The sequence below is a fragment of the Coturnix japonica genome, chromosome 20, assembly GCF_001577835.2.
Source record: "Coturnix japonica isolate 7356 chromosome 20, Coturnix japonica 2.1, whole genome shotgun sequence".
Classification (NCBI taxonomy): Eukaryota; Metazoa; Chordata; class Aves; order Galliformes; family Phasianidae; genus Coturnix; species Coturnix japonica.
This window is the reverse complement of record NC_029535.1, coordinates 4,195,460-4,223,374: the sequence shown is the minus strand read 5'-3', so window position 1 is coordinate 4,223,374 and position 27,915 is coordinate 4,195,460. Positions and strand designations below refer to the sequence as shown.

General features: G+C 56.0%; 1 protein-coding gene across 2 annotated transcripts; it reads right to left on the bottom strand.

The window, feature by feature from the left end:
• Window positions 1-62: 62 nt before the first annotated feature.
• PLCG1 (phospholipase C gamma 1) lies at window positions 63-26,855 on the bottom strand. Of its 2 annotated transcripts, none has more exons than XM_015881448.2 (32): window positions 26,574-26,855; window positions 17,041-17,193; window positions 16,381-16,474; window positions 16,076-16,123; window positions 14,123-14,207; window positions 13,718-13,801; window positions 13,497-13,519; window positions 12,846-12,918; window positions 12,071-12,172; window positions 11,407-11,525; window positions 10,935-11,020; window positions 10,731-10,851; window positions 10,175-10,343; window positions 9,425-9,547; window positions 8,482-8,583; window positions 8,103-8,290; window positions 7,760-7,960; window positions 7,464-7,571; window positions 6,879-7,059; window positions 6,521-6,598; window positions 5,712-5,815; window positions 5,393-5,489; window positions 5,244-5,313; window positions 4,912-5,069; window positions 4,394-4,490; window positions 3,821-4,045; window positions 3,203-3,351; window positions 2,017-2,131; window positions 1,618-1,779; window positions 1,420-1,508; window positions 824-1,011; window positions 63-492 (listed from the first exon to the last, which is right to left on the bottom strand). In XM_015881448.2, exons 1-32 carry the CDS (start codon window positions 26,761-26,763, stop codon window positions 450-452), a joined length of 3,825 nt encoding a protein of 1,274 aa, XP_015736934.1. In that variant the 5' UTR covers window positions 26,764-26,855; the 3' UTR covers window positions 63-449. The 2 variants fall into 2 exon arrangements, with proteins under 2 accessions (XP_015736934.1, XP_015736935.1); XM_015881449.2 differs by having other exon boundaries at window positions 824-1,008.
• Between the last annotated feature and the right edge of the window lie 1,060 nt (window positions 26,856-27,915).

Here is a 27,915-nt window from a genome sequence, read left to right as displayed (position 1 = left end):
GGGCTGCTCCTGCTCACTCATCCCAGCAAGGAGAATGGCAAGGGCAGCAAAATGAGACAGCGTGCATGTAATACTGACACGTTTATTGGAGTTTAAGCTACAAGTGGGGCCTGCAGCCCCCAGCCCAGTGCACACCAATACAGCAGAGGGGTGGCGGGTCGTATGTGCAGAGGTTTTGTCTCTCACCCCAGCAGCTGTTGGGCTGTGCACATCCCTGCACGTCATTAAGGGTTTGTCGGTGAAGGTGGGTGGGTGGGTGTTTGGGTGGTTCTTTTGGTTGTTTATTATTATTTTTTTCCCAATTTTTTTTTAGTTCTCCGCTCAAACACACTTCAGCGGAGAAACTGGAAAAGCTGCCTGAAAGTAGGCCATAGCAGTGCCGTTTCAATAGAAACCAGTTCGCAGCGTGCCGTGAGATCCACAGGCACGGGAGGTGCTTCCAGCCAGCCCTACAGCCGGTTGTCCCCGTTGACTCTGGTCCTTCGCAGCACCCTATGGGGACAACAGAGGGGATGCAGTGTTGGAGCAGTGCTTCCAGGTCCTGTGCTGCATCCCACCACTCTGAGATTTCTATTTCCAGCTCCTATGCCCATGCCTGAATAGCACAGAGGCATGGAGGGATGGAAGAGCTCACAGCTCCCCCCATGCATCCCACACTATGCATCTCATCACCCCCCACCCCAATCAGTGAACCCCCAACAAGCCTTACCCTCACTTCCCAGCTTAATTTAGGGCTTCCAGAAAGCAGACAAGGCTACGACTCAGCTCTATCAGGATGCTGCATTTCACAGCCTGCCCCCCAAGGACCCTCCCCAGTGCCCACCTTCGCTCCCGGCTCTCAAAGTGCTCCGCCAGCTGCTCCTGTGACACTCGGAAGTCTTCAAATGGCTGCTGGTACCGCACCTCGAAGGAGCCCTCCCTGGCTCTGCTGGCCAGCAGCTGGCTGGCCATGTCCCCACCTCGCTCCCGCAGCACGGAGCCACCAAAGAGGCTGATGTCACCATTCTCCTGCTTGGGTCAGAGCAAAGAGCAGTGAAGGGGTTGAGATGGTGCAGAGCTATAGACAGGGCTGCCCTGGGCCATACAGCTAATCTATAGTGTCCCAGGCTTCCAGGTACTGGAAGCTCCATCATGGGATCCCACCAAAATGGACTCATAGGTTGGAAAACAGCCCTGAGATCACTAAGTCCAACCACCAACTGGACCTCCCCGCTTCTAAGCCGCATCTATTGCCACAGCTGCACCCCCTGAACTATCTGCAGGGACACACCACCCAGGGCAACCCATTCCAGTGCATGATTTTAGGTGAAGAAATCAAAGAATCTCCTTCTGCATGGCCCTGAGCCCTGGGGACTGGATGGGAGCAGGAGTCAGGACAGCACAGCTGTGCACTGGAGGATGGGTACAGCAATGCCTCACCTTGCTGGGGAAGATGTCAATCTTGACGAGCAGGGAAGCCAGCTCCAGGTTCTCACTGTAGTTGTTCTTCAGGGGTACGGCTCGGAACCCTGCGGCACACACAGCCCCACGCTATTTGCAGCACAGCTCCTTGACTGCCCCGTGCTCAGCAAATGGATGAGCACCAACACGGCACACACAGCAGCTCTGAGCCCTTACCGGTCTTCAAGCCTTTCACCAGGAAAGTCGCCTGTGCCAGGAAGTTCTCATCACTGAACATGTCCTCCTCATACACCACGAAGCGGAGGAAGGCGAACTCAGGGTTGCTGACCTGGAAGTGGAACTGCTTTGGGCTCCAGAGGGGGTTCAGGCCGTTGTCCGCTGTGCACAGAACACTGCAGTGAGAGGGCAGCCCCAGCACTGCTTTGCTCCTTCCACCCTTAAAGGTGGAAGCAGAGCCCCCAGCCCCATCTCCTCCCTTTGGTGTGAGGGTGTCTGAGCACCACGGCCAGCCCTCCCCACTCTGCTGCCAAGCCCCTGATAAGCACTGCAGCCAGCACAAAGGCTGCATCTGGGGGGAAACCAGCCCACCCATGCCACCTCTCCTTCCACACTCACCCACAATCTCTGTTTTCTGCTTCGCGTTGTCATACTCTGCCCCAGACACCTCCACCTCCACAAAAGGACACACGATTCCTCTGCCATTTTTGGGGAGGTGCCGGGCCCCCAGGACCTGGGGAACAGAGACTGAGTGAAGGGTGGGAGCCAAGGAAAAGACTTGTTTGCATACACAAACTTGCTGTCTGAGTAACTCCCCCCTGGGCTGCACTAAGCAGAGGTAGGAGAGATGCTGACACCTGGAGGGAAGCAGCTCTCAGATGTAGAACTGCTGCATATCACCAGTTTGTAGTTTAGCCTGAAGCCAGCAGCTCAGCTGCCCGCAGTCCTGCTGCAGCTGCACAGCCCAGCTGTGACCATGGCATCACTCCCCTAAGCTGGACCTTGGCACTGGGCACCCATGGCTTCATCAGAACTTCTCGCTCCCATCACTTTGGCTGGAGGAAGCTGTTCCTCCCCTCTGCCTGCAGCAGTGGGTGCTCAGCACAGAGGACAACCTGCTTCCTCACAGCACAGCTCCCCGCTCCTCCTGCCAAGAGCCATATGTCACTGGAGCAGGGGAAGGAGGCTCTGCCAGCACCGCATCACATGCTTTGAGTCATGCTGTGCTCCAGGCAGCTTCTCCATCCATGAAAGCTGGTGTTGGCTGGGGACAGCGGGCAGCTTTGAGCTCATCTCTTCAAGGAGACGGCTGTGGCATGGGGTCCCTTGATGCCTGGAGGCTGCAGCTTCACCCCGAGATGCAGGAAGAGTTTGAGGGGCAGCGCTTTGGTAAATGGAAGTCACAGAGAAATGGTGTTAGGGATTTCTAGGGAGTTATCATATGGATAATGCCAATGCCATGCCCCCCCCCACCCCAAGCAGAGTAGTGACTCTCTTGGGTGCCCCAGTCTTGGCCAACATCTGCCATCTAACCCTGTATGAGTAGGAATGGGGCTGAAAGGCCCTCCCTGAGGGGGCTGAGCGCACAGCAAGGCAGCCACCTGGAGCCCTTACCAGCACAGGAGACAAGGCACGGCTGTGTCACTGCCCTGGTAGGGATGTGGCACAGCACAGTGCATGATTGCCACCTACTGGCACTGGGATCCTGGGCATGGAGGTAGTGGGGTGCAGTGCAGCACCCACAGGGCTCAGGGTGTCCCACTGCAGAGCAGCAGCCATGGGCTGGCTTCAGGCTGGAACTCACCTCGATGGAGATGGAGAGCGGCTCGACACCTCGCAGTGTGCTCTTGTCAAAGGGGTCAAAGATGTCATCCCGCATGTTGGCCGGCTGCAGGACGTACCCACACTGCCCGCTGGACAGGAACAGAGCCTGGTTCATCTGCATGGGTTTGTCTGGGGAGTACAGGGAGGGAGGGGGTGGGTGGAGGAGGCCATGGGATCACAGAATGCCTTGAGCTGGAAGGGTCTTCAATGTTCATCTAGGTCCTAGGCCCTTTCCACCTGTGTTCTTTGTGCCTTGCATGAGGCTCAAGCCCCCAGACACCTTGTGCAGCACGGCGTTGCTCAGCACAGGCACACATCACATGCATTCTGCCCAGGGAACCTGTGCTCCACAAGTCATCCGCTTTCCCCCCCCCCTCCCTTCTTTCAGCTTATCAAACCAACCTGCAAGACGCCTCAACTCACAAAAGCAATGGAAAACCCAGCAGAAAGAAATATAAAAGTCATTTTTTCCTAGTGAGTCCGTGATCAGTCTCCCAACAGGACCTGGCACACAGAGAGGGGGCTGCAGGACCCTCCTCACCCCTATATTTGCCACAGGGTGCTTGTGAGGACCCCCTCCCTTGCCCACTGCTCTTACCAGGGGTCTGGAAGTTGAGGGCCACCAGCTGGCTGCCACAGATCCACATGGGCAGGGGGTCGTAGTTGGAGGAGTCGAGGCGCTGGCCCTTGGGGTAGATACGGGAGAGCTGCAGGCGGTTGTACTGCAGGAACTTCTTGCCTTTGATCTTGTTGACGTACTTCTCTGCCTTGGTCTCCGGGAAGGAGGACATATCTCGGTAACAGGCCCTCTCTGTGCCAATCTCTGGGAGGAGGCAGAACACAGTGTAAGTCAGGAGCAGTGATGGAAAGCAGTCACTATGGAGTGATCCAGCTTCTGGACAGGAGCACATTCCTGTTCCAGGCACCTCCATCCCCCCACCAAGCCCGTCTCAGTGCTGGGTCAGACACTACCAGGCACATGTAGCCCCTCCTCTGCCCTGAAAAGCATTTGATGGGTGATAAACACTGAATGTTCCCCTGCCCCCCTCCCTGGGGCTGCTTTGGATGGTGCCACATCTCAGCAGCAGTGCAATGGGAACCTCTATCTACAGCAGGGTCTGTACCACCACAGTGGCCACCTGTGCTGGCCACGGGCCCAGCAGGTGCTCACTCTCTTCATCGAAGGGCACAGGTCGGCAATAGACCACTAGCTCTGAAAGCTCCAAGGCGATCTTCTTCCTCCTCTCCATCATCTTCCCTTCAGAGAGCTGCCAGGAGGAGAACACACAGGTCTCACAAAATCATAAAGGTTGGAAAAGACCTATAAGATCATTAAGTTCAACCCCACCCCACCCCCCCACGCCCAATGACCACTTCCCTCAGTGCCACATCCCCACAGTTCTATAATACCTCCAGAGATGGTGACCCCACCACGTCCCTGGGCAGCTCTGCCACTGAATCAACACTTTCAGAGAAGAAATTTTTCCTAATATTGAACATGGCACAATTTAGGACCTTTACATCCTTATCAGGGCAGCAATGTGGGCCAATCCAGCTCACCAGCCACAGTCAGCTCTGCATGGAGGTGCTGGCAGCCACCTCACTGCCATCCCCACCAGCCAAACCTCTCTTTGTGCAACCTGGGAATCCTTGAGTTTGGCTCCACTGTTAAGGGTTCTCCAGACTCACCCGTGCATCAGCAGTCTGGGCCGCTTCCCGGATCTTCTTCACCCAGTCCAGCAAGTCTTCATGTGTATCAGCTGCCACATCAAGGGACAAGCGTGACACTGAGGCCATGCTAATGGAGAAGACGAACAGGCGGTTGTTCTTTCCCTCGGGGCGGATGGCTGCGTGGGAGAGGGAGCAGATGAATGGTCATGAGCAGAATGGTCACACCACAGAGGGAGGGGGCAGGCACTGAGGGACCCCCATGACCAGCCCAAGTCTGGGAACTAAGAGGAACCAGATGATCTCCAGAGGTCCCCTCTGAGCCCTGCGATGCTGTGGCTCCCAGTGCTCACCGATCTGGCAAGATGGCACATCCAGGACACCTCCCAGCAGGTCTCCCAGGGGGCTGTTCTCATCCAGCTGCTGCTGGGAGCAAAGCACAGCATTGTCACACCAGGCACCATGTGCACACGCTGCTTCCCACCACCTGCCCCCAGCTCACCTCCCGCTCTGCCTCCAGGCTGCTGGGGCTGCTGATCTCTTCTACGTAGTTGGAAGGGAACCACAGCTGCTTCTTGCCACCGTAATCTCCCCTCCACCTGGGGGAGAGGGAAGGAAACACATCAGTGCCCAATGGGGGACCCCAGGTGATGCAGACTCAGCATCCCAGGTGACAGGTGGATGCTGCACCTGATCCAGAGTTCAGGAGATCTGGGGCTGCACAGCTTGTGGGTAATACCCACCCCAAAGGGGACACACAAGGTGATGCCGTGCTTTGAACGCATTCTCTAGGGAAAAAAGGAGGGTCAGAACTGACTCACCAGCCTCCTTCCTGCTTCTCCACATTCTGGATGATGGCGTTTTTGGTGAAGGTGAGCTCATCCTCCCTCTGTGCCTTGTAGTCAAACAGAGCTTTGACTGCACACTGCATAGAGGAGAGGGGGGTTCAGTGGGGCTGGGCACAGCACAGGGACAAGGAGGTCCCCTCCCATGATGTGGGGGTATGAGGTGCAAAATAACAAAGCTTTTGGGAAACAGATGCTTGCTGAATGCTCAGGCTGAACCCTACAAAGGGCTGGGGGAGCTGGGGCAAGCGCTGCAGGCTGACTGGATCAACAGAGGAAAATTCAGAGCTGGAGGCTCAGTGTCCACCCTGAGCCACAGAAGATGAAGGCTGCAGCACCAGGAAGGTCTCAGAAAGAAACCGTTGTACCATTAATTTCTCCAGGAAGCTGCAGACCAGGGCAGGCACAGTGCCACCAAGCTTGGCATGGAAAAGCATATGGAAAAACTCTGAATCATCAAGATATTCTGATTTTTAACCAAATAACAAACCCAGACTGGTCTAGATACTCAGCCTAGAATGGCTGAGCTGGAAAGAAACCCAGTCTTCATCTTCCACAGAGTTCTCAGTAAGAACATTTGTTTGAAGATGAAACTCGGCAGCTTTGAGAGAAGAGCAGATGGCAGCAGGAGGCATTGGGTCTTATCTACCCTATGGAAGGTTCCTCCCTCATCCTCACCGACCCCTGCAGAGCCCAGGAGATGGGGTGGGGGGCTGAAGGGAGTGGGGAGGGGCTGTGGGGAGCAGCCAGTCCTGCAGCTTACAACACAATGCAGTGGGACATACCTTGAAGGTCGGCATGGGGTTGGCCTCCACGTAGAAGCCAGGATGGCGTCCCTCATAGAGCGCTCCATAGTCTGGCTCCTGTGAAAACAAAGGGGCCAGCAATGAGAGCTGCAGCTTGGTAGAACAATGGGGCCCTGCCTGGGGAGAGGGGGAAAACACCCCAGGGAGGGCACACTGCACTGCCATGATACTGTATGGAGCAAACATCCATGGCCCATACTCCCTGGAGCTTTGCTCAAGCAACAGCTAGCAGTGGGGCAATGAGAGATGGGTACACTATGCTGCTCAAGGCATCAGCTCACAAGCCACCCATCCAGCAACCCATGGCTTAGCCCTTCTGAAAGCTGCACACACTCACCGCTGTTCCGATCTTCTCCAGCGTCTCCTCATTGATGGGGTACCTCAGCTTCATCTTGCGGTACAGCGGGTGCTTCTCATAGTAGCTGATCAAGTCCACCAGGCTCTCAAACTCAGAGTTGCCCAGCAGCACGGTCTGGCCCTCCTGCTGCACACGGCAGTGCTTGATCTTCCCTTCCGCCCTGGCATGTGGGGAGGGAGAGGGGCCACTTGGCATGTGGCCGAGGGTCTGACCCGAAATTAAGGCACCCAGGCTGGCTGCTGTGTCCAGCCATCTCCTAGTACAGGTGTGTCACCACAGGGGTGTATCTGCATGCCATGAACAACTAGCACTGAGGCAGACATGCCCCACAGCATGCAGGGCAATGGGGACAAGCAATCAGGTATACTGGGCAGGGAGAGAGGTAGAAAATGGCACAGCTAAGGAGCAGCAGGGTCCTTGAAGGGCCACATGAGGCTAAACGCTCCAGCAGCAACGTGCCACAACCCCCAGGTCACAGCACCTCTCGGCCCCATCGCTCTGCTCCTTCCTCCCCAGCATCCCCTCCACCCTGTGCCCGTCCCACCGTGCTCCACTGGGACGCACCTGAAGGAGCTGGGCTCGCTCCTCTTGCGCACCAGGAAGGCTCCATCCCGAGGGACTCGCATCAGCATGTGCTCAGCTTGGGCACGGGTGAGGTTGGCGTGGTACCACCTTTAGGAGAGACAACAGATGGGCATCATTCTCCACGCAGCCACTGCAGCTCACCCAACACAGCACCACTGTGACCCCATGGGGAACCAGTGGGGACCACCATGCCCCAGTAGGGACTGAAGAGAGAGCTGGGACAGCTTCCTATGGGGTCCCACTGCCACAGCACAGCTCATCATGGCCACACTTACTCTTTGCTTTCATGGGCGTTGGTTTGAGGCACCGGCTCCGTCAGCCTCATCTCAAACTCATTGCACCTCAGCGGCACCTCCTGGTAGTGGGTGATGAGGTCGTAGAGGCTGTCAAACACCAGGTTGTCTGTCAGGAAGAACTTGGGGCTGCCGGCGTCCTGCCGCGAGTGGATGCGGCAGTGCTGCACCTTCCCATTGCGCCTGCAGGATGTGATACAGAGGGGCTGTTTGTGGGGAGATGGCACCTCCCAGGCACAGCACAGGGAGCTGCAGTGCTCTGCCCCACTGCACAATGCTGCAGTGATGCAGTGCTGCATGGAGCAGCAGCAGGCAGAGCCCTCACCAGAAGGACAGGGTGTAGTCCCCAACGAAGGTCTCGCTCTCCCTGACGAGGAAGGAGCCATCAGGGGCCCCCGTCTCGATGCAGTACTCAGTGAGCAGACGCTCAGCAATGTGCCGCCCATCGCGCCCTGCTCCCAGCTTCCCGTGGAACCACTTCTCTGTGGAGTGCAGCTCGGTGCTGTTGCTCACCTAGGAGGGGACAGACATGGGTTGAGGTCACTGCAGGGGGTGCTGAGGATGCTGGGCTCAGGGGGTGTTCACCGGGACCTCCTGAAGCGCCTCCCACAGCATCTCCAGCTGAAGCTGGCAATAGAGGTTCTCATCCCTTGGGCAATGAGACCCTATCTCAAGGGAACAGCTTACCACAAGGCAGCCCTCACCTCCTTCTGCTCCTCCTCATCTTCATTTCCCTGGTCACTGGTTGTCTCCCCTGAGTAATAGATCTTGCTACTGGTCAGGACAAAGTAATGTGGGTTCCACTCCTGCAAGGAAACACAGGCCAGGTGAGGGCCCCCCTCAGGCAGCACCCATTGCTGGGACCTTCTCTCCTTGATGAGCACAAGCAGTGAAGGATGATCTGTTTGTGCAGGAGAGGCAATGGCAGCACTGATTTCAGTGGGAGCTTCCACGGCACCTCCGTGATCCAAAGCATGGATTCATCTGTGGCACAAACAAACCTGCACGTGGTAGATCTGACACACAAACTGACTGCAGATCAAGCTGAAAGGCACCCTGGTACGAGTTAAAAGATGATCGAAAGAAGAGCAAAGCAATGCAAAAAGAAAACGACTGGCATGGATCTGGCAGAGGGGTGATCAGAGATGAGCTAACAGAGATACGGCCACGAGGTCACTGCAGTTTTCCAAAATCCTGGTCCTTTTGTAGGGGTTTTTGATGAGATCCTCATCAACACAAAGCAGCTGAAGAAGCAGACTATAGACAAGCAAGGGCACATGCTGGGAGCGTTGCAAAACAGGATGAGAGCATCCTCAGCTGCAGTAAGTGGTCACACATTGACAGGAAGCAGCCAGGCCTGGAAACTGAGCCTGGCCCCAGCATCCAGCAGGAGCAGCCAGCAGTTAAAGGCACTACACAGCAGCGCAAAGGCTACAGCGCAGCAGCTCCCTCTACCTCAGCGTTCTGCCTCTAGCAAGGCCCAGCAGGAAATGCCTAGGGCAGAGCACAGGAGACAGCCAGCACAAAGAGACCTGGTGCTCAGCTGCCCAAGCAGCAGTATGGCTATGGCCCCCCTGAAGTGGTTGCACGGTGTAGAGGCATTTGCAGAGCCAGGGTTAATGCATGGGACAAGGAGGTGACACTTACGTGATTGATGGGGTCTTCCAAGTAGAGGATCCCGTTCTTGATGGAGTTGCTGATGTCATTCTCTGAATACATAACAGAAGTGGGCAGCTCCTCGTAAGCACTGCCCTCTGCCAGCTTTTTGTGCTGTGGGACAGGAGAGCGGGTTAGGCACCCAACAGCAGCATGGGTTTCATGCTAAACAGCCTTAAACCTCAAGGTTTAAGAGAGTTCCTCCCACCTGCAGGGACCAGCATCCAACCTACGCCACTGAGATAATCATCGGATGGCACTGACATCCCACCACCTTTCCTCCCCAGATTTCTGCAGCAGAAACACCAGCACCCTCCCAAGAAAGGCAACATTCAGCTACTAAGGAATCTGCCCAGCAGCTCCCCTGAAGCAAGAGAAGCCCTCCCCTTGTCTCCAGCTGCAGGTCTGCTCTTCTACCCCTCGCACCACTGGCCAAGCAGAAGGCATTCCCTTGTGGCTGCGATGTGCACCCCCACACTGAGGAATACAGACAGTGAAGAAGTAAGTAACCAGTGTGGGAGAATGGAGCTACGGATGAGGCCTGGAGCCAAACTGCCCCAAAACTCTGAGGAATTCCTATTTGCATTCAGATCCAACCCTTTCTTACAAGGTAAAATTAACCAGGGACATTAACACAGCTACAGCAAACCCCATCCAAAGGCAGTCTGTTCCCCGGGGTCCCTGATCTCAATGTGCCCCCAGTCTCCCCATTTAGCAGTGCTGCTAGGGAAGGGAGCTCACCTTGATGAGAATCTTCCTCTTGAGTTGGTTTGGAGAGGGAAGCCCGTCAGCTGAAATATCTACAGGTTTGGTCAATAGCATGTCCCCAAAGACCTTCTTGAAATTCTGAGCCATGTTCCTCTGCTGAGCAATGCTGCAGTGGTCCTCGATGGACAGAATGACAGGGAAACTGCGGGGAGGAAAGAGCTGTCAGAACCAGAGTGGTGTTTGGAAGGGGAACTCCATTCAAAACCTGACTCCTGGGCCCTCTGAGAGCAGTCTGCCCCAGCACCCATCTGTGCTGCAGCTGTGCTGTCTTGAGCCTTCAATGGAACCATTCTACAGCGGTGTCCCTGCCATTGCTGGCACTGAGCAAGCATGAACCATCCCACTGCTGAGACCTGCTCAGGGCCTCTCTTCCTACCACACTTCTCTGGATGAAATCTCCCCTTGGCTGGGACCACACCAGCATGTTTTCTTCCCTGTTGTGCCACGGTAAAGGTGGGCATCACCTTGTGGCAGCCAGGTCCTGCCCACTCACTGCCTCTCTGGAAGTCCCGGTGCCCGCTGTACTCACTCAGAGGTGACAAAGGCGTGCTCCTTGATGGTGACCAAGACATCAGAGAACTTGATCTTGGTGGTTAAGGTGTGCCCATGGTAGATGACTGGCATACCATCGGGACCATCCCAGCAATCCACTGAAAGAGACCCAAGAGGGAAGGTGAGTCCCAAATCCATCACAACGACGCCGACAAAGCTGCTGGCTGTGCTGGGTACTCACGTTCAATACAGCGGCACCCCATGCGCAGGCAGCGGGCATATGCCTCCAGCGAGGACTCACTGGAGAACTGATCCCCCGTCAGGTACCTCGAGGTGAGAGAACGTGTCAGCCAGAGCAGCAGGACAGGGATGTGTGCTGAGACACAGCAGCATTGTGCAGCACCATCCCTACTGTGAGGGCTGCAGGCACAGCTCAAGCTGGCTCCTGAGATGAGCCCTGAAGAGTCCTTGCACTTCAGCTAACGTGCTGCCTTGGTTGGACAGAGCACACACAGCATGTGTGGCCCCTGGCAAAGGATGCGAGCTGCTCCAACCAGCAGAGAAGCAAATGGACAGTTTCACCCTGCCTGGCTTTTAGCACATCTATTCTTAAAGGCAGGGGAAGGCCCCGCAGCACCATGTTTGTCTGCTGCTGGGTCCTGAAGTCCCTCAGCACAGGGTACAGGGAGCCGCCCCCTCCCCAGGGTCCTTACGTGTTGTGTGAGGAGGAGATCCAGTAATGGGACAGGGGGTTGTTCATGTTCTCAGGACACACCATGTCCAGCTGCGAGTTCCAGATGCTGTTCTCTTTGGAAAACAGGAAGGTGAGAAACTGCTCAGGAAGAAACAGAAGTGTGTTACTGGTGGGGAAGGTCTGGGTGCCGTGGTTCAGCTTCACATGTGCCCAGAGCATGTGAATGAACTCAACCTAAGCTGATGCAGATTGCATCCTGCAGTGAGAGTGCCAGCCAAGATACAAGGACCTAATCAAACCCTGCCCAGGGCAACCCAGAGGGCACACAGCTCCCTGCCCAGCATGCTTAAGCAGCCACAGCTCTGGGCATTAGCACTTATCCCCGTGCCCTGCCAAGTAAATGCATATAAACCCTCCAGCTGACCCAGCTGCAGATAAATAAACAGCTCTGCCTTTCATTTTGCACATGGATCGAGGGACTCTTGGATGGGACTTGGGCCAGAGTGCCAGTGACATGGAGATGGTTTTATTGCTTCCAGAATGGCTGGTCACCTATTTCCTTGCTTTGAAAAGAAAGATACGTGCTGCAAAGGGACACTCAGCCCTCTTTTACCTCTTACTCCCACCTCCCACAAGGGATGTCCCACCCCACTGCAGACACAGTGGTATTGGAGGTGCCTCACCTCATCCAGGGAGAAATAAGGCTCATCGATCTCTCTCAAAGGGTCTCTCAGGAAGTTGAACATGAACTCCTGTACCTGCAGGCTGTCTGCAGCCCAGAGCTCCTGCAAATCCCCGAAGAGACATAAACAAGAGAGCATTTGGGGAAGAGTTATTCAAAACCGCAGGCAGCTCATCCAGCGAGAAGCTTTAACCACCCCTGCCTGGGAATTCAGCTATTAGCAAGAATACCAGACAAACAGCAGCAATCCCAGCCATTTCTAAGTAGTCCTCATTTTCTCAGCATCGTGCATTTTCTCTCTGAGAGCTCCTCTGCACGTATCTGCCTTCCCAGCTCCCCCTGCAGCAGAAGCCAGCGCGGCTTCCTTTTGTCTCCCTCTCCCTGGCTGTCTTTCATGAGGTCACGCAAATGGCTGCTGCTTAATTTTCTACTCCAAGCAGCTGCAGATGGGGAGAAGGGTGCAAAGCAGGAGACCTCGAGCTCTCACATGGAGCTTGGCATTGCAAGAGTGTACAGAAAGAGTCTGCATGCTCTGCAAATACACTGAGCGCATCCAAGCATGGGTCAGAATGTGCACGCTGTGCTGCTGCTTGTCAGAGGAAAATGGCTTTTAACAGCACAGGCAGCAAGCTGATCAATCAGCTGCTGTTCAGGGGGGACCACCGGCCTTCTGTGCCATCAGCCAAGAGCACAGAGGGTGTGTGGAGCTCCAGCCCTGGGAGAAGCGCAGCCCCAGAGCCCCCTGCCCATTGTCCCATAGCTGGTGCTGAGCTCACCCTCTGGTACTCGAGCAGGAACTTCTGGAACTCCATCAGCGACACCCTGAAGTGCTCGGACCTTTCTCCACCCCTGAGAGCACAGAGAGAGAAACTTCAGTCAGTGCTGCACCTTTTGCTGCCAGCATCGTGAAAAAGGCCACCTGTGGGCCATAAGGCACCAGCAAGTGACAGCAGGGCAGGATGAACAGAGCAAGCAGCAAGGGATGGCAGAGGGTGCAGGATGGAAGGGAGGGGGGAACATTTACAACTATCTTAGCAGACATCCAGAAGTACTGAGCTGTAATGGCCAGCAGGGGCCATGCCTGGGATTAAGACAAGAAAGCAGAAATGGAGCTGGCAGTGCTGACTGCCCTGGGCAGAGGGACGAACCTGACCAACTCTTTTTTGTATGTGATTATAGGAAAAAGGAGAGGGAACCACGGGATGTTACCTGGGCAAGTCAACACATTTTTAGCTTCCATGTCTACATCAAAGCTTTCTTTTTTAATCACAATAGCTGATCTGAGCTGGATCTCACTGGGATGTCTGGGAGGAAGAGCCCTGATGACCCAAGCTGAGTGTCTACAGCAAAGATGCTGCAGGCGTCCAAGAACAGCACAGAGCAAAAGGAAGCAGCCGCTCCTCCTGCCAACAAAAAGAGGTACCCACCTATCTAGGAATGGAACATCCATCTGCAAAAAAAGAAGCATTAGGAGCATTAGGACTGTGCTCAGGTGAGAGCAGTAACTGATTTACTCCCTGCCCCAGAGGTAGGAAATGGGAGCCATTAGCCAAAGGAGGCAAGGTTAAAAAGGCAATTAAGAGGGGATGCCCAGTAACAAATATAGTCTCTGCTTCCTCTTTTCTGCCCTGGAGAATTGAGCTCTTACCGTTTTCTGGGCACTGAACATCAGGCTGCGATAGAGCTGTGCAAACTGCCCGTACGTGATATCCCCATTCCTCTGCTCCATGTCCTACAGCCAAAAAGAAGAAAAAACAACACCAGAGGTGATGCAGGGGACATAAGTGAGAGGTCTGCAACCCTGCGGCCAGGGGTTGGAGGAGGAGGAGGAGGGAAGGGCCAAAACTTGGATGTCTCCATTGGGGCCAATGGGACCACAAGAGCACCCAGACACTAAGCCCCCACTGTGTGCTTCCCAAGCTCACCCACACAAAAACAGGAACCCCACAAAGAAGGGGTGGGAGCCTCAGCACCACCAGGTTTCACTCCAAGAAAGGACACCCTGTGCTGAGGGTCCCCAGTGAGGAGGGAGAGCAACGGAGCCACAGCTCACCGTCAGGCGCTCCCGCAGGAACCTCATGTTGGGCACACGGTAGTTGACCTGGGACAGCATGTTCTTCAGGTCCTTGGCAGAGATCCTGGGGTGGGACAGAGGGGAAACACGTTCAGGAGCTGTGAGAGTGAGGGGTCTCACCCTGGGACTGAGGCGATGCACGCACGCAGTGGAACCAGCTGTTAAAGAGTTGGATGATCTCAGATAAACAGTTTGGTGCTATTTTGAGTCTGGAAAGCAAAACAAATAAATTAATAAACCAACCAACTTCTCCTAGGGAAGTTTTTTAAGGCCTCATCACAGCTAAGCCAGATCCAGCCCCCTCCAAGGGCATGACAACATTCCCTGCTCCTGGTGCTGTAACTCTGCTCCATGGGCAGCTTTCCTGGCCAGAGGTGAAACCGCCTCCTCTGGAGCTAGGAAAAAACCCAGCATCCTGTTATCCTCCTCTTTCCACCTAACTTCCCTTGGAAAAACAAACAGCTGGCAGCCAGCGCCAACCCACAACGTCTGTGCTGCCAGGGAACAGGGCAGGATGGGCTCTGCTGGGTGAGCACAGCACTTCCAACACTGCTGGAACCCCACAGGGGTCTGCATTGGGCAGTGGGTCCTCAGCCTCCCCATATCTACCTGGTGTGCAGAGCGCGGCTTCTTGATCCGTATTCAAAGCCAGCTCCCAGACCCAGAAGCAAAAGCCAAAAGCCCAGAGACAACACAGAGACTTCAGCCAAGAGCCTGTATGGGCCCTGTAACTGCTGGCTCTGCTTTATGGAGAACACGTGGGCCTTTCTTCATTCCCCCTCTATCCTGCAGCATTTCTATTCCGCTCCCTGCTCAGCCTGGGCTGGAACACTTCCTGCTTTGCATGTAACTCACTTCCCCTGACTGACAGGTAAGGAACATTCAGCATATTCCCGACTTAATTCTAACACAAAGATGGTCTGACAAAACAGGGAGAGATGCAGGAGCGCAGCTTTCACCCCACTGACCACACCTCAAGGAGAGCAAGCTGCACGTTCATCCCCTCTGTCCTGGGGCCATCTCAGCAGTGTCACCATGTAACTGGATGAGGAAAAGGTCCAATTCTTTCCATCTCTCCTGCACTCATGCTCCAAACCCCCACACAGCTGCTCCCACATGCGTTCTCCATCATCAAATTAAAGGAGCTTTCAAACAAAAGGCTCAGTGATGCACGTGGCTGCAGGACAGCTCTGCTCCAGGGCTCTGCCACCTTCCCCATGCCCCATCACTGCATGCAAACCTCAGCCTTGATTTAAAAGCTGTGTGGCATATGCAGAGCAGCTGCAGAAGATTAAAGGTCATTTACTCCTCCTTTGCAACATCCCAAGGCTCCAAACTACTCCATGACACAAAACCTTGTAAAGCAATGCCAGGAAGGGCCGGGCGAGTTGCTGGTTCCAAATTCCTGCTCGTGGCAGTGCACATCACCCCCAGGTTTGCTCTGAGCATGGCTCCCAGCCACTGATCCCTCTGTAAGCAGCAGGAGGGAGGCAGCCTCCAGCAGGCTGCCCCTCAATGACACAGAAATCAGATCCTACTTTTGGCCAAGTCAGCTCTTTGTAATGGCTATCCAGGAAAGAAGGGGCTCAAATCTGGAAAGGTTCAGGTGGTATTCCACCCTATGAGCCCCCACCCCGGGGCTGCCCTCAGCAGGGGGAGGTGGGAGAGGGAGGGTGCCCTGAGACCCAGGGGGAATTAATAGCTAAAAATATCCTCTGCTTTGGGATTTCAGCCAGGCAAAGCACTGACAGTTCTTTGCAGTCTGCCCCTCTGGTGATGCTGGTTGGGGTGACAGGATCTTAAAGGTCTTCCTAGATGTGAGTGGCTGGGAAATAGGGTTCTGTTCAACACTGGGATTCAGGCACAGAGGACATAAGCCTTGCTCCTGGGAACACGTGTGTCTGTGCAGCTGGTGCTTGCTCCCCTTCATACCTGTCCTCCCGGTTGCGGTCCAGTGAGTAGAACTGCTTCCGGAGCCACCTGGAAGGAAAGGAACACAGATGGTATCTGGCCACGGATGCTGTGACATGGCAGTCAATGGGACACGCTCACACAGACAGGACATGGGGTCACTATGGCTCAGAGGGGGAGCAGATGTCACTGCACAGCCCACCCCAGCACTGAGTACACTCATGACCACATGCTGTAAAGCCCAGCATGGTGCTCCGGGGGGTGGCAGCACAACAGGTGATGGAGAGGGAAAATGACACAAGCCCAGGACAGGGCTGAGCTCCCACCTTTCAATCTGCAGAGGGGTGGCAGCCCTCAGAGTATCTGCCACCAGCCAGTTCAGTCCCTTGATCCACATGTTGACCTCATCCTCGGATGTGGCTGCAGAAAGAAGAGAAGAAATGAGAGAAAAGGACACAGAAGCCTGTCACCAACCTCCCGAGGCTGTCCCCAGTGCCTCGAATCCCTTCCTTCTTCATTCACCCTGTTTGGACATTTCCCTCCCATGTGTTAGCAAGGTGCAACACTGGGAGCTCTGAGTGCAGCCTAAGCCAATGGACAGGATGTTTAGGAAAGCTGAGAGCGATGCATGGAGTCACCCCGTGCCACCAGCCGGCACTGTTCTCCCACTCTGAGCTGCAAAGCAGGAACCAGTGAGCTCTGAGCACTCGGTGTGTGGCTGGTGGCACTCAGCTGACGTGTGATGTGCCCAGCTGAGATAAAGCACTGCTACAAGAGCTCTGAAATAAGGGGTCCTGTTACACAACTTCTGGCTTTACCAGATCAGCTACTGACTTAAGCAGTGCCTGTTATGGAGCTGCTGCCACCTGCCTCCAAAGCCATGCCCTATGCATGGCAACAAGAGCACCTGGCCAGGATATGCCCCAATACCCCTCGAAAGGATGTCTGAGATATGTGGGGTCTGTGGGGATGCCCCCGCCCTTTACCTTGCAAGCTGAGGGTCTTCAGCCTGAACTCAGTGCCATAGAGGACCACGAAGCAGTGGGACTGATCCGGTCGGAAGCACGGATCCTCCTGGTACCGGTCAAAATCACGTGAATTCTTTCCAGGACGAATCTCTTTGATTTCACGAATATCCACTAAGAGACAACGTGGGGGAAAAAAACCACAGGGGATATCAGCAAAGAGCTCGAAATCACTGAGACAATGAAGGTCTGTGGTTCCTTACGGGAGAAGGGAGGGCAGTGCAGCGCTCACACAGCCACCGCAGCATGGGGGAGCTGCAGCATGGCAGGATGCAATGTGCCAGGATGCAATGCATGGGAGAGAAGAGGGAGCTGGAGAGATGCTGGAGAGGGCGGCCACAGCGTCCTTCCCAGAGGACATTCTGGGAAAGGACATTCATTACCATCAGACAGAACACAACAGCAGCAACAACAGCAACAAAAAAACCCCAACAAACCCAACAAACCCAAACCCGAGAATCTTTGCTTCCTGGAAAAAATAGTTTCTGAAACACCCGAGGGAATCAAATAACAACATTTCTGAGTCACGTTTTCAAGGCAGACGATGCTTCTGAGCAATGTGGGATGGTGATTACTGCAAACCTGGAGTCTAATTCATCCCAATTAAACTCCACTTACCGCAGTCACTGCGCACCGATTTGCTTCTTGCTTCCATTTGCTGCAGTTTGAGAGCAGACACAAGTGTGAGCTGCCCAGCAGCCTGCAGAGGCTGACAGCACTGGGTTGGGTTGTGAGATGCTCGTTCCTAGCAAACCCAATAGCAGGCTGGGATGCAGCCTGGTGCTTGTAACAAACCGTGCAGAGGGAGCATAGGATGGCCTGGCACAGCCATATCCTGCCTGGTGCTGCAGTAGCTCAAAGCTCAGCAGCCAAGGCCACACGCAGACCCAGCTCCCCAGGTGTAGAGACAGCTGAGCCAGCTCCCTAAAGCAGCAGATGCCTTTGTAAGGCACCAACTACCCCTTGGATACCAGTGGCCAGGAGGTTCATCGCGTCCCATTGTCATCTGTCTGTGTGTCACATCCTTAGTGACATGGCATGTCATCTAAAGTAAAAACGCATCACAGCTGTGGTCTTTGCGTCTGTGATGTGCACAGCAAAGGCTATTCCTGTCCTAGGACCTGACAAAAGCAGTGGGAACGAATGGATTTCATGGCACTTTACCAGGCAATAAAGTACTTGCTGCAAAGCATCCCTGTGGGGTAGAGGAGGCTGAGCTATCCTTGCAAACTGCATCCCCAAAATGCACACCAGGGAGAGCACCCAGAGCAAGAGGGGAGCCCGGCAAAGGAACGTGGTGCAGGGAGCAGCTCACGGCTGCTGCTATGAGCACCCTGCACACCGAGCTGTTAACAAGCTCCGGCCCACGCCTGCCTGCAGCTGCTTGCTCATCTCTCATCCTCCCAAACATACCCATGTGCACTGGGCGCATGAGGGTTTGGTTTCTGCCCTCAGCCTCCCCAGCCCCCTCACACTGTGGAAGGAAATGAGCTCTCAGCAGGAAGCACTGTGAGCACAGATGCCACCGTCCCAACCGTGCAGCACTGCAATACTGCATCCCTATAGCATCCCATGTTCCCATCGGGCAGCAAAGCCCCAGCAGCAGCACAGGACCTGCATGCAGCCTGCAGGGGAGCAGAGGGAGGGTAACTCTGGCTCTGTTACAACACCAAACCCTACTTTTCACCTGCATCAAAACTGAGTAGTATCCATCAGCTTATCCCAGTGAAAAAAACAGCGAGAAATGTCTTCTCTGCAACACAGTTTCTCCCAAACACAACCTATGTGACAACTTCTGGTCTTCCCACAGCTCCCAGGGAAGGTCTGAAAGCACATCAGGTGAGGAAGGTGGACAAAAAGACCCAACTCACAGATGCGTGCAGGTAGAAAAGAGAGCGATCTGTTACGTAGCACCACAGGGAATAACACAGCAGTGGAACACAAGAAGTGGAGACCAACATCTTATATCCTATCTCAAAGAAGGCAGTAACCTTGACACAACAAAAGCCTATTTCAGAGGGAAGAGCCATCTCTCATCAGGATAGATTTTCACAGTGACAATAGCTCATCCTCTCAGCCCTGCACACTTTCCTCAATAGATGAGACTAAATGGGATACTGCGATGGTAATTAACTGCCTGTGCACAGAGATGTGGTGCCGGGTTTCTGCTCCTTCTCCCTGGCCACACACACGGCCATCAGCACTCAGGTTTCTGGATCCCACTGCTCTCATTGCTGTGATGTGCAGGCACCTCTCCTCCCTTAGGAAAGCACACAGGTTAAGCTCTTTTTCCTTGCAGCCTTGGCTCGGTTGTGCCATTGCCATGGCTCGCTCTGGCAAGCTGCTCCATCTCACTCACTACCCACAGCAGCAAACTGCAACCTTTGCTCTCAGCTGCTGCATTTTGCTATGAGGTGATGTCTGTGTTAGCTGAACAGCAGAGGCAGCTGCATCCACAGTGAGTGCCTTGGCAGGGAAGATGCTCAAAACAGATCAATGGGCTGGAGGCAGCAGGGAGCTCCTGGTTTAGCCAGGATGGATGGGAGCAGCCTGATCCTGACTGACCACCAGCAGTGGGATGGGACTGAGTGCTCTGCTCTATGGGAGCCCCAGTATACCCAGATACAACCACAGGAGCTCAGTGGGCACATAGCTTCCTGCTTCGCCTCAAGCTGCTGTTGCACCCCTGAATCACGTGTCCTACAGCTTCTAAGCTCCAGCTCCTCCCTGTACCCCCAGAAATCCTCAGCGAGGGCAGATGGGCAGGAGATGAGGTGATTCACAACTTCGCATCTTTACAATCTGGAGCAGAGAGGTGAAGGCTCTGCCCAAACACTGCCCTGCTCCTACAGGGCAGCCCCTGCCTCACTGTTCCACCAGCCCTGGCCTCGTGTGGGTGACCTTCAAGATCTCACAAGCATCCTCCCAATACCAAGAACAGGCTGGGGGCTGACGGCCGCCTATCCTGCATCATCAGCACATCTCTCCAGATTACCCTCAAATGCAAGAAAGCACACGTTAAAAAAAACCCAAAGCTGGTCCCCCAAGTGAGCAAAGCAGGATGCTGCTATCTCACCATCTCTGCCCACAGCCCAGCAAGCAGCAGGCACGTGAAGGCTGCCAGTTTCCACCGTGTGGCCTCAGCCTCCAAGGCCAAAAAACTTCATACTTGGCTGCTGCCTCCCCCCAGCACCACCACCCTTAAAGCAATGCATCCCCTCTGCAGACCAAACACGGCCCTGGGCCACCCTTCAGTCACCAGCCCGGCCTGTTTGAGAGGCAAAAGCTTCCAGTGACTCAAATGGAAAGAGGAAGGTCTGCAGCAGTGCTGCTGGATGGATGGCGGGATGCGGATGGCTCTATGAGCCACCCCAAGGTGACCTTCTGCACGGCGTGGAGGACTTTGTTCCCTCAGCCCTGCCTCGGTTAGAAGCCCCATGGCCTCAAGAGAATGCAGTAAAAGGGTGGGAGGATGGGGAGCTCCTGCAGCCCGCCTCCCTCCTTCCCTCCTGAGAGGACATGCAGCGGTAACCAGATCTGAAAGGTACTGCAGAGGACATGGGCGGATCGATGGAGGCATCTGACACAGCAAGAAGCAGAGGAGAGCTGCCAGGCCAGGCTCCTGCAAATGAACACAGCAGGCAGCAGCTCTCTCCTTGTGCCTAGAGGGATGCTGAGACACACAGGTGCCCTCCCAGCCATAGTCCTTAGGACCATCTGAGAAGGGATGGGACCAAGAGCAGGGAACAAGGGCAGGCACCACACTGCCCTCAGAGAGGGGTCAGCCAGCACAGCAGACAGCGTGCCATCCATGGGAAGCCATGGTGGGGGTGGGCCTGGGGAGCAACATGGGGACTTCTGTATTCCTGAATTGAGCCCAGGGAGTCATGGCTACCATGAAGTTGTGCTTGGGATGAGGATATAAGGAGGGCACAGAGGTGAGGAATGAAAACCAGAGGCCAGAAAAGACCCGTCGTGCTCACAGCAAATGCCAGCGGTACTCAGATGCTGTGACTCAGTTTTCACCCATTCCACCCAACAACACAGTTGAACTTCCGTGACAGTAATTTACCAGCAAAGATGACTGCTACCCAGAACTGCCAGCGAGCACCAAGGAGATGCCTTATTCCTGTCTTCATGAGCACCCGCGTTCCTCATTGCCAGGATAGAGTTGAGAAGAAGAGTGCAGAGATCCCACCTGCTGCACAGCCACCCACCACAGCAGCATCCTGCCCTGGTACAGCAGCATGCAGCTGAGGAGCTCCAAGCACTGAGCAGGCAGCAGCTAAGTTCAGGTGAAAGATGCAGGAGCTCTTGGCAATGGCCTTCATGTCATTGCATCCACACTGAGCTACTGCTTGGCTTTGTCTTGTCTTAACAGCCTCACCTGGGACTTACTTGGTCCCCAGCACTGGAGATGACCTGCTCCAAGGCTCATACTTGGCGTGCCAAGGCTCTTGCTCTTGTCTCTCAGTGCTTTCCCTGACCACGCTCCAGCAAGCAGCAAGGCCTCTCCAGCAGGCTGTCATAAGGCATTAAAATGACTGATGAGACACTGAAGAGGAATGAAAATAAGAAGAAAAACCACTTTCTGATGTTTCCCCGAGAACCAAGCTACATCCCAGCCAGAAAAACCAGAGGTGGACGGAGGAAGCCTGCAGGATGGCAGCTGGCCCCAGTAAGAGAGCAGATGCCCCCCCCTTGGCTATCTGCTGCTGATCTGATACGGGCCGGGCTATCAGCAGCTTGTGCTGAGAGAGATCACGCTGTCAGTCAGTGACTGAGCGCTGGGCAAACAAACACAGCCACCCCCACCCCTCTGCCAGCTGGAAGGCAGATTTATGGGGTGCAGATGCACGGGGTGGGTGCTGAGGGGGGTGAAAGTCCCCTGGGGTACCCTGCACTCCTACAGTCCCACATCTCCACCCAGTCCATCCCAGGGGCTGATGCACAGCTGGGTGGCTCTGGGCAGCAGCTGGGGTTGGGAGAGCAATGAAGTCAGGAGACTGTAGCTGGAAAGCAGAGGGTATAAAACAAGAAGTGACCCAGAGAAGCAATCAAATAACCCGCATCATCTTCACAATTCTCCGCCAATACAGCAACAGTGTGACCCTGCAGACGGGGCTGGGAGGAGGAGGGACATCAGGCACAGCCGGGAGAGATGGCTTCTAATCAGCACGTTACCCAGCTCTTCTTGGAGCAAGTAAACAGGAAAAAGCCTCTCGAGCAGCTGCTCTACCCAGCGGCCCCGCGGGGAGCAGCCTGCCTTGATGTCTCTCCAGCGCCCTTGCACTTGTGAAGTCTTCTCAGGGACAGGGAACGCAGGGATAGCACTCATCACAACAGGGATAGCACTCATCACAACAGGGATAGCACTCATCATGGCATGGAGAGCCGACCTGCCGGCATCATGCCATCCAAAACCAAACAGGATGCTGCTGCTCTGGGCTGGGAGAGTCCCACACGGAGATGCAGGCCCATACCTGGTAGGTATGTCCTCACATTGAGCAGGGTCAGCAGGCAGAGCCCACAGATGTGGTGAGGGAAGATGAGGGACCATGGCTTCAAGCCTGGTCTGATGTGACCATAGCACTGACGGATGCTTGCTCCACTGCTCCTCAAGGCTGCGTGCAGTGAGCTCAGCTCAGCACATCCCACGTGCGGGAGCTCACTGCTGGATTACAACCTTTGTCTGGGTAATCTTTAGAAAAACAATGTGGGTTGGTTTGCCTGCAGAACGCCAGGCACAGCACCGGGCACCGCATTAGCAACAAGAGAAGGGATTATTGACTGAGATCTCAGAACCACAAGGTTTTGTAAATAGAAGGTCCAAGCTGCAGGGGGAAGCGGGAGAAAGGTCCATTTGTGGGTCTGGGTGGTTTTATGTGGCTTTCCAGCCAGCTGAACCCAGAATCCGCAGCTCCAAATGGAGCTGAACAGCCACCCGACCACACACTCAGCATGAAAAAGCAACGTAACAACCCTGGTTTTGGTGAGGCTTTGCAGAGTGCAGGCTGTGCAGGCTGTCAGCTACGCAAAGCTCCTGCCAGCCTCCATTTGGTGCTTCATCATTCTCCTTGCTTTCTGGGGACAGAAATGACTTTACCCCCACAACAACACCATGTGCTGGGCGAAGCAATGAGAAGCTGTGAGCCCAGCACTGCTCTGACCCCACACATGTGAGATATTCAGGTGATCCCACAAGTGATACCAGGATGAGACCCAGCAGCAGATGCGGAAACGAGCCAGCAGCCTCCCAGCAAAGCTTGCTCAGAGCTAACAGGTCTGTGAGCCTGCAGGCAGTGAGTGATTCTCCTGGTATCACCTCAGTTCTGTTACACACACAAACCTTCCTCTGGCTCACACAGCTTTCACCTTATGCTGGGCAGGAGCCCTTATCCTGCTCTGTCACAGCATCCCCACGCTGTCAGCTCTCCAAACTCAACAGGCCAAGAGGTACGAGTGGATGTAACTTTCTGAAGGCACTCTGAGCACCCTCCAAGAGCATCCTCCCCGTCATGCCCAGCTCTACCTCCTGCTTCACTCCAGGTCTCACTGCCTGTAGCAGCCCAGGAGCAGATATTGGCACACACAGCCCCTGCCTGGGCTCACAGGGAAGCCCTGAACTACAGACCCTCCTCTCCTGCTCCTGTTGAGCCCTTCTCAGCAGGGAGATGCTTATGGCTGCACTCGAGGAAGCAAAGTCCGTCCCATGGACAATCCTGATGGGCCACGTCCTCACTCTGCGTCCTCATCACAGCACAGCAGCATCGCTTCAGTCCCCTCCCATGGGACACAGAGCTCTCTGGAGGAGCAGATCTCAGCCCAAGAGCAGTGCCTGCATTCCCAGGGCTGCTGAACACCAAGGAAGGCTGTGCCCTTTCCTTCAGGGCAGCAACCACGTGCAGACCTGGCCTCCATCTGCAATCTGCCAGATAGGCAGCAGGCCGCCCTCCTGCTCTCCTGGAGCCATAGGACACCGATGGCCATCGCTGGTGGCCGCACGCTGCGCCCTGATAAGATAACGGGGCCGAGCGGGCGCTGTGCTGGCACTGATAGCAGCGACCACCCCGTGGTGCACACAGCAGTGCAAAGGGCAGCAGAGGTCAGCAGCAGGGGGGGGCTGCTCTGCTAATGGGGCACACACATTCCCAGTCCTGATGGGAATCCAGGGCTTTCTCGAGGTGTTTACCCCCTTCCTCCCCTCCTTTCTCTCTCTCCTATAAAACAAACATCTGCTCCAAATTTGCAGCTCGTGCTCTGAGCAAACTCTCCGAGTTTTCAGACTCGGTTCAAGGAAAACAGATCAATTAGGAGCCGGCCCGCAACCCCCCCAGGATGCAGAGTTATGAAGGCAGGACCTTCTTACATTAAAAAAGAATTACATAACACAGGAAGTAGGGGGGAAAAAAAAGTGCATAAAAGACAAAAGGCTCCGGGGATCAGCTGTGCTGAGCTTTGGGTGATTAACTAAAGGCACAGAAAATGATCAGAGCTCTTCCCACCGAAGCAGCCCGGCCCTCAGCGGGGTTATTAGCAAGAAGGTGATGCGCTGATAATGGGAGCTGGCTGAAAACATTGGGCGTAGAGACAAATATTGATGGAGAAATGGCTCCGTGTGTGTGTGTGTGTGTGTGTGTGTGTGTGCACAGATTGTGCTTTTTGTACACGATGTTGGGTTTGGAAAGGCACAGAGATGGAGCTCACAGCTTTCCAAGCGAGATGCTCCCCCCAGTCTGACCCAACCCCAGAGCAGCCCAACGAGGAGCAGAGATGGGCCCATGCACACAGAGGAGGTTCTTCATCCCGGCCCAGCTGGCGGTGCCGCTGCTGAGTCAGAGCTGCTGCTGCTGGGAGGGCAGGGGACCCGCTGGCAGTGAGTGCTGCCCATCACACAAGGTCACTCTTTATGTGACACAAGGCTCTACACAAGGGTCACCCAGCCAGGCCCCCCCTCCTCCTGGCACCAAGGTATCGCACTGACATCCCAACCAGGGTCACGCTAACAGTGACCTGCCTGAGCCTCTGTGTGTACTGAGCACCAGCACTGATGATGCCCAACCCAACATCCCTCCGACCCAACCTCACTGCTGCTGATGGCAGGACGTCCTGCACACAGAGCTTTGCTGCTGCACCGAACACTCACGGAGATGAAACTCTCCCACAGAGGGATGTGACCCAAGTCTGAGAGCTCTGTGTTACTTGTAGACGCTCCCTCATTTTGAAATGGGCCGAAGGATCATTAAGGTTTGAAAAGACCACTAAGATCCCCAGCCCGTCCCACCGTGCTCACTGAGGGCTCCATCCATGCTGTGCCATGAGCACAGAACGGCTGGTCCCAGCAGTAGAGTGCACCGCATGGGAGGGAACCTCAGCTTGGAGTTCAACAACCCCCGTTTTTCTTTAGCTCAAAACCTATGGATCTTTACAGTTATGCTTATTTGATCATCTCTGTCCCTGGGATGAACCCTCTGCTTTTTTCTGCCCCGCTCCTGGCTGTTGGCAGAGCAGCAGAACCCCACAACCACATCAACGGCACAGCTGAGGTTTGGGGGATGGATGGATCCCTTGGAAGGCACAGCCCCAGCCCCACAAAGACTCATGAGGGTCTGTCCGTGGGGAGGAGGGAGCCTGAAAGCTCCGTGGGGAGATGGGAGAGATGTTGTATCTCACCATCCCTATATGGGGCGGCCATTGGGAGACACAGCGCTGGAGATGGGGACTGAGAGCACAGAGCAGGACAGCAGCACCGGGAAGTTTCCCAGCTCTGGGCCTCCCCCCGCCCCTTCCCACCTCTCCCTGTGGTCTCCCACAGCTCTGACAAATCTCTGCCCCCGCAAAGCACCGTGTGCGGGAAAGAGCCGCCGCCAACCGCGTCCCACTGCAACCCTACAGCCCTGCAACCCTACAGCCCTGCAACCCTACAGCCCTGCAACCCTACAGCCCTGCAACTCTGCCGGGGGCTGCAGCGAACCCGGCGGTGCCGAACCCGGCGGTTCCCCATCCTCGGCCGCGCTCGGCCCCGGTTTACGCTCCTTCCATCCCATCCATCTGTTGCGCTCGGTCGCAGCACACAGGACGCTCGTGCAGCCCCTTTCGGCAACGAATCCCGCACGGAGCCGGGACGGATCCGAACCGAACCACACGGTGCGGAGGGGCTCGGGCTGCCCCAAGATGGGGGGGGGGGCACCGAAACCGGACACCGTCACGTGCGGCCGCGGGATGCGCACGGAGCTGCCCGGGGGATGGTCGGGGGGCGGAGGGTGCGGGGCTCCTTTTGTCTTTCTCCCCCCCAACCCCCTGTTCGCTTTTTCCCTCCCCTCCCCGCCGAGCCGGGGGTGGGTGAGTGGGGGCGGGAGGGTGCGGGGAGGTTCCCACCGCCCCCAGCCCGCAGGAAGCAGGAACACCTCGTCCTGCTTTTCCTGCCCGGTGCCGCGTTCCCAGGGCGGGGAGGCGCTGCTTGGAGCTGGGGGGTGGTCTCGGTTCTCACTCACCGGCTCCCTCGGTCTTGTCGGAGCCGCGGCTCCAGGTGACCTGCCGCGTTTCCAGCTTCACCTGGAAAGTTTTCCTCTCGGGCCGCTGCGACTTTTTGGAGTAGAAGAGGGTCATGACGGTGCCCACCTCCAGGCTGCGGCACAGATGAGCCGCCTCCGCCTCGCTGGGCGCCCCCGACCCCGCCGCCATCAGCGCCCGCCGCTTGCACCGCGCTGCAACGCGAACAAAGGGGAGCGGAGCGCCCGCAGCGCCGCCACCGCGCCCCGACCCGCGGCCGGGAGCTGCGGGAGGAGGAGGAGGAGGAGCCGAGGGGCGGAGCGCGGCCGACGGACGGCGCCTCCACGCGTGGGGCCCGAGACGTGCGGGGGAGGCGGGGAGCGGCTCGTGGGTGGGTGGGTTGGGGCCGCCGCTCAGCTCCGCTTCAGGCGGACCCACGCGTGGGTAAAGCTGTTGAGATGAAGCGCCTCGAGGTGGCTGTGGGCACGGAGGAGCAGGTGATGGCGGTGGCGGCTGCCCGGGGCTGCGGGCATAGAACCCCCCTGTCCCCCATCCCGGCCCCCCGGCCGCGCTCAGCTGGCTGCCAGATGTGAGCGGCCAAACGCGGTGTGGGGGCCGTAGGGGCAGAGGGCACGGCAGTGGGTCAGCGAGGGGCTCGTAGCTCGCAGTGTCCCCCGGTGTGTGGGGCGGCCATGGGGGTGGGTGGCTGCCGGCACCCTGCAAAGTGAGCTGCTGCCTCTGTGCTTGTGCTCCACCAGGCTCCAAAGGGACACACTGTGAGCCATCCCTCCTACGTGAGCGCCCAGGAATCGCTGTGCACCGTGGCAGGAACCAGCACTAAGAAGCCCACCCCAGTCTCCAGCGAACAGCAGCACTGGGGCTGTTGTAGCCCAGGATGGAAGCGGTGCCAATATGGTGCTTCTCCTCCTGAGCTCTCCAAAGCCCTGCAGGGTTACTGCAGCCCCCGGATCCCTCCAAGAACACAGGCTGCTTTTGCCTCTTGGCTCACCTGGTTTCAATTTGCAGCCTGTGAGGCCACAGGGGGGATGGGGCTGCAGCCAGCAGGGTTTGCAGCCTTCCCTGTGCTGCCCGCAGCGCAGCTGGGCTGGCAGAGCAGATCCAGTTCCAAGGTGTTTCACCCTTTCTGCTCCCATCAGTGTTCGCTGCCTCAGTTTCCCCCATGGGAGAGTCGTGGGCTCAGCCCCAGCACTCAGCAGTGTGGGATGGGAGGTTGGTTGGGGCAGGCTGCAAAAAGAGATTTCTCACATGCTGTGTTCTATGGATACAAACCTCAACTCAGCCCTGCTGCGTCCATCCCAGCCCTGCCATCCCCCAGTGCTCTGC

What these genes read in the sequence shown, in the direction of transcription:
- PLCG1 (XM_015881448.2), bottom strand. Translation starts at nt 26,763, where the DNA reads ATGGCGGCGGGGTCGGGGGCGCCCAGCGAGGCGGAGGCGGCTCATCTG. An exon ending in TGGAAGACCCCATCAATCAC is followed by an intron (nt 8,584 to 9,424) that starts GTAAGTGTCACC and finishes GTTTCCTTGCAG; the next exon opens with GAGTGGAACCCACATTACTT. An exon ending in GACTACACCCTGTCCTTCTG is followed by an intron (nt 7,961 to 8,102) that starts GTGAGGGCTCTG and finishes CACATCCTGCAG; the next exon opens with GCGCAATGGGAAGGTGCAGC.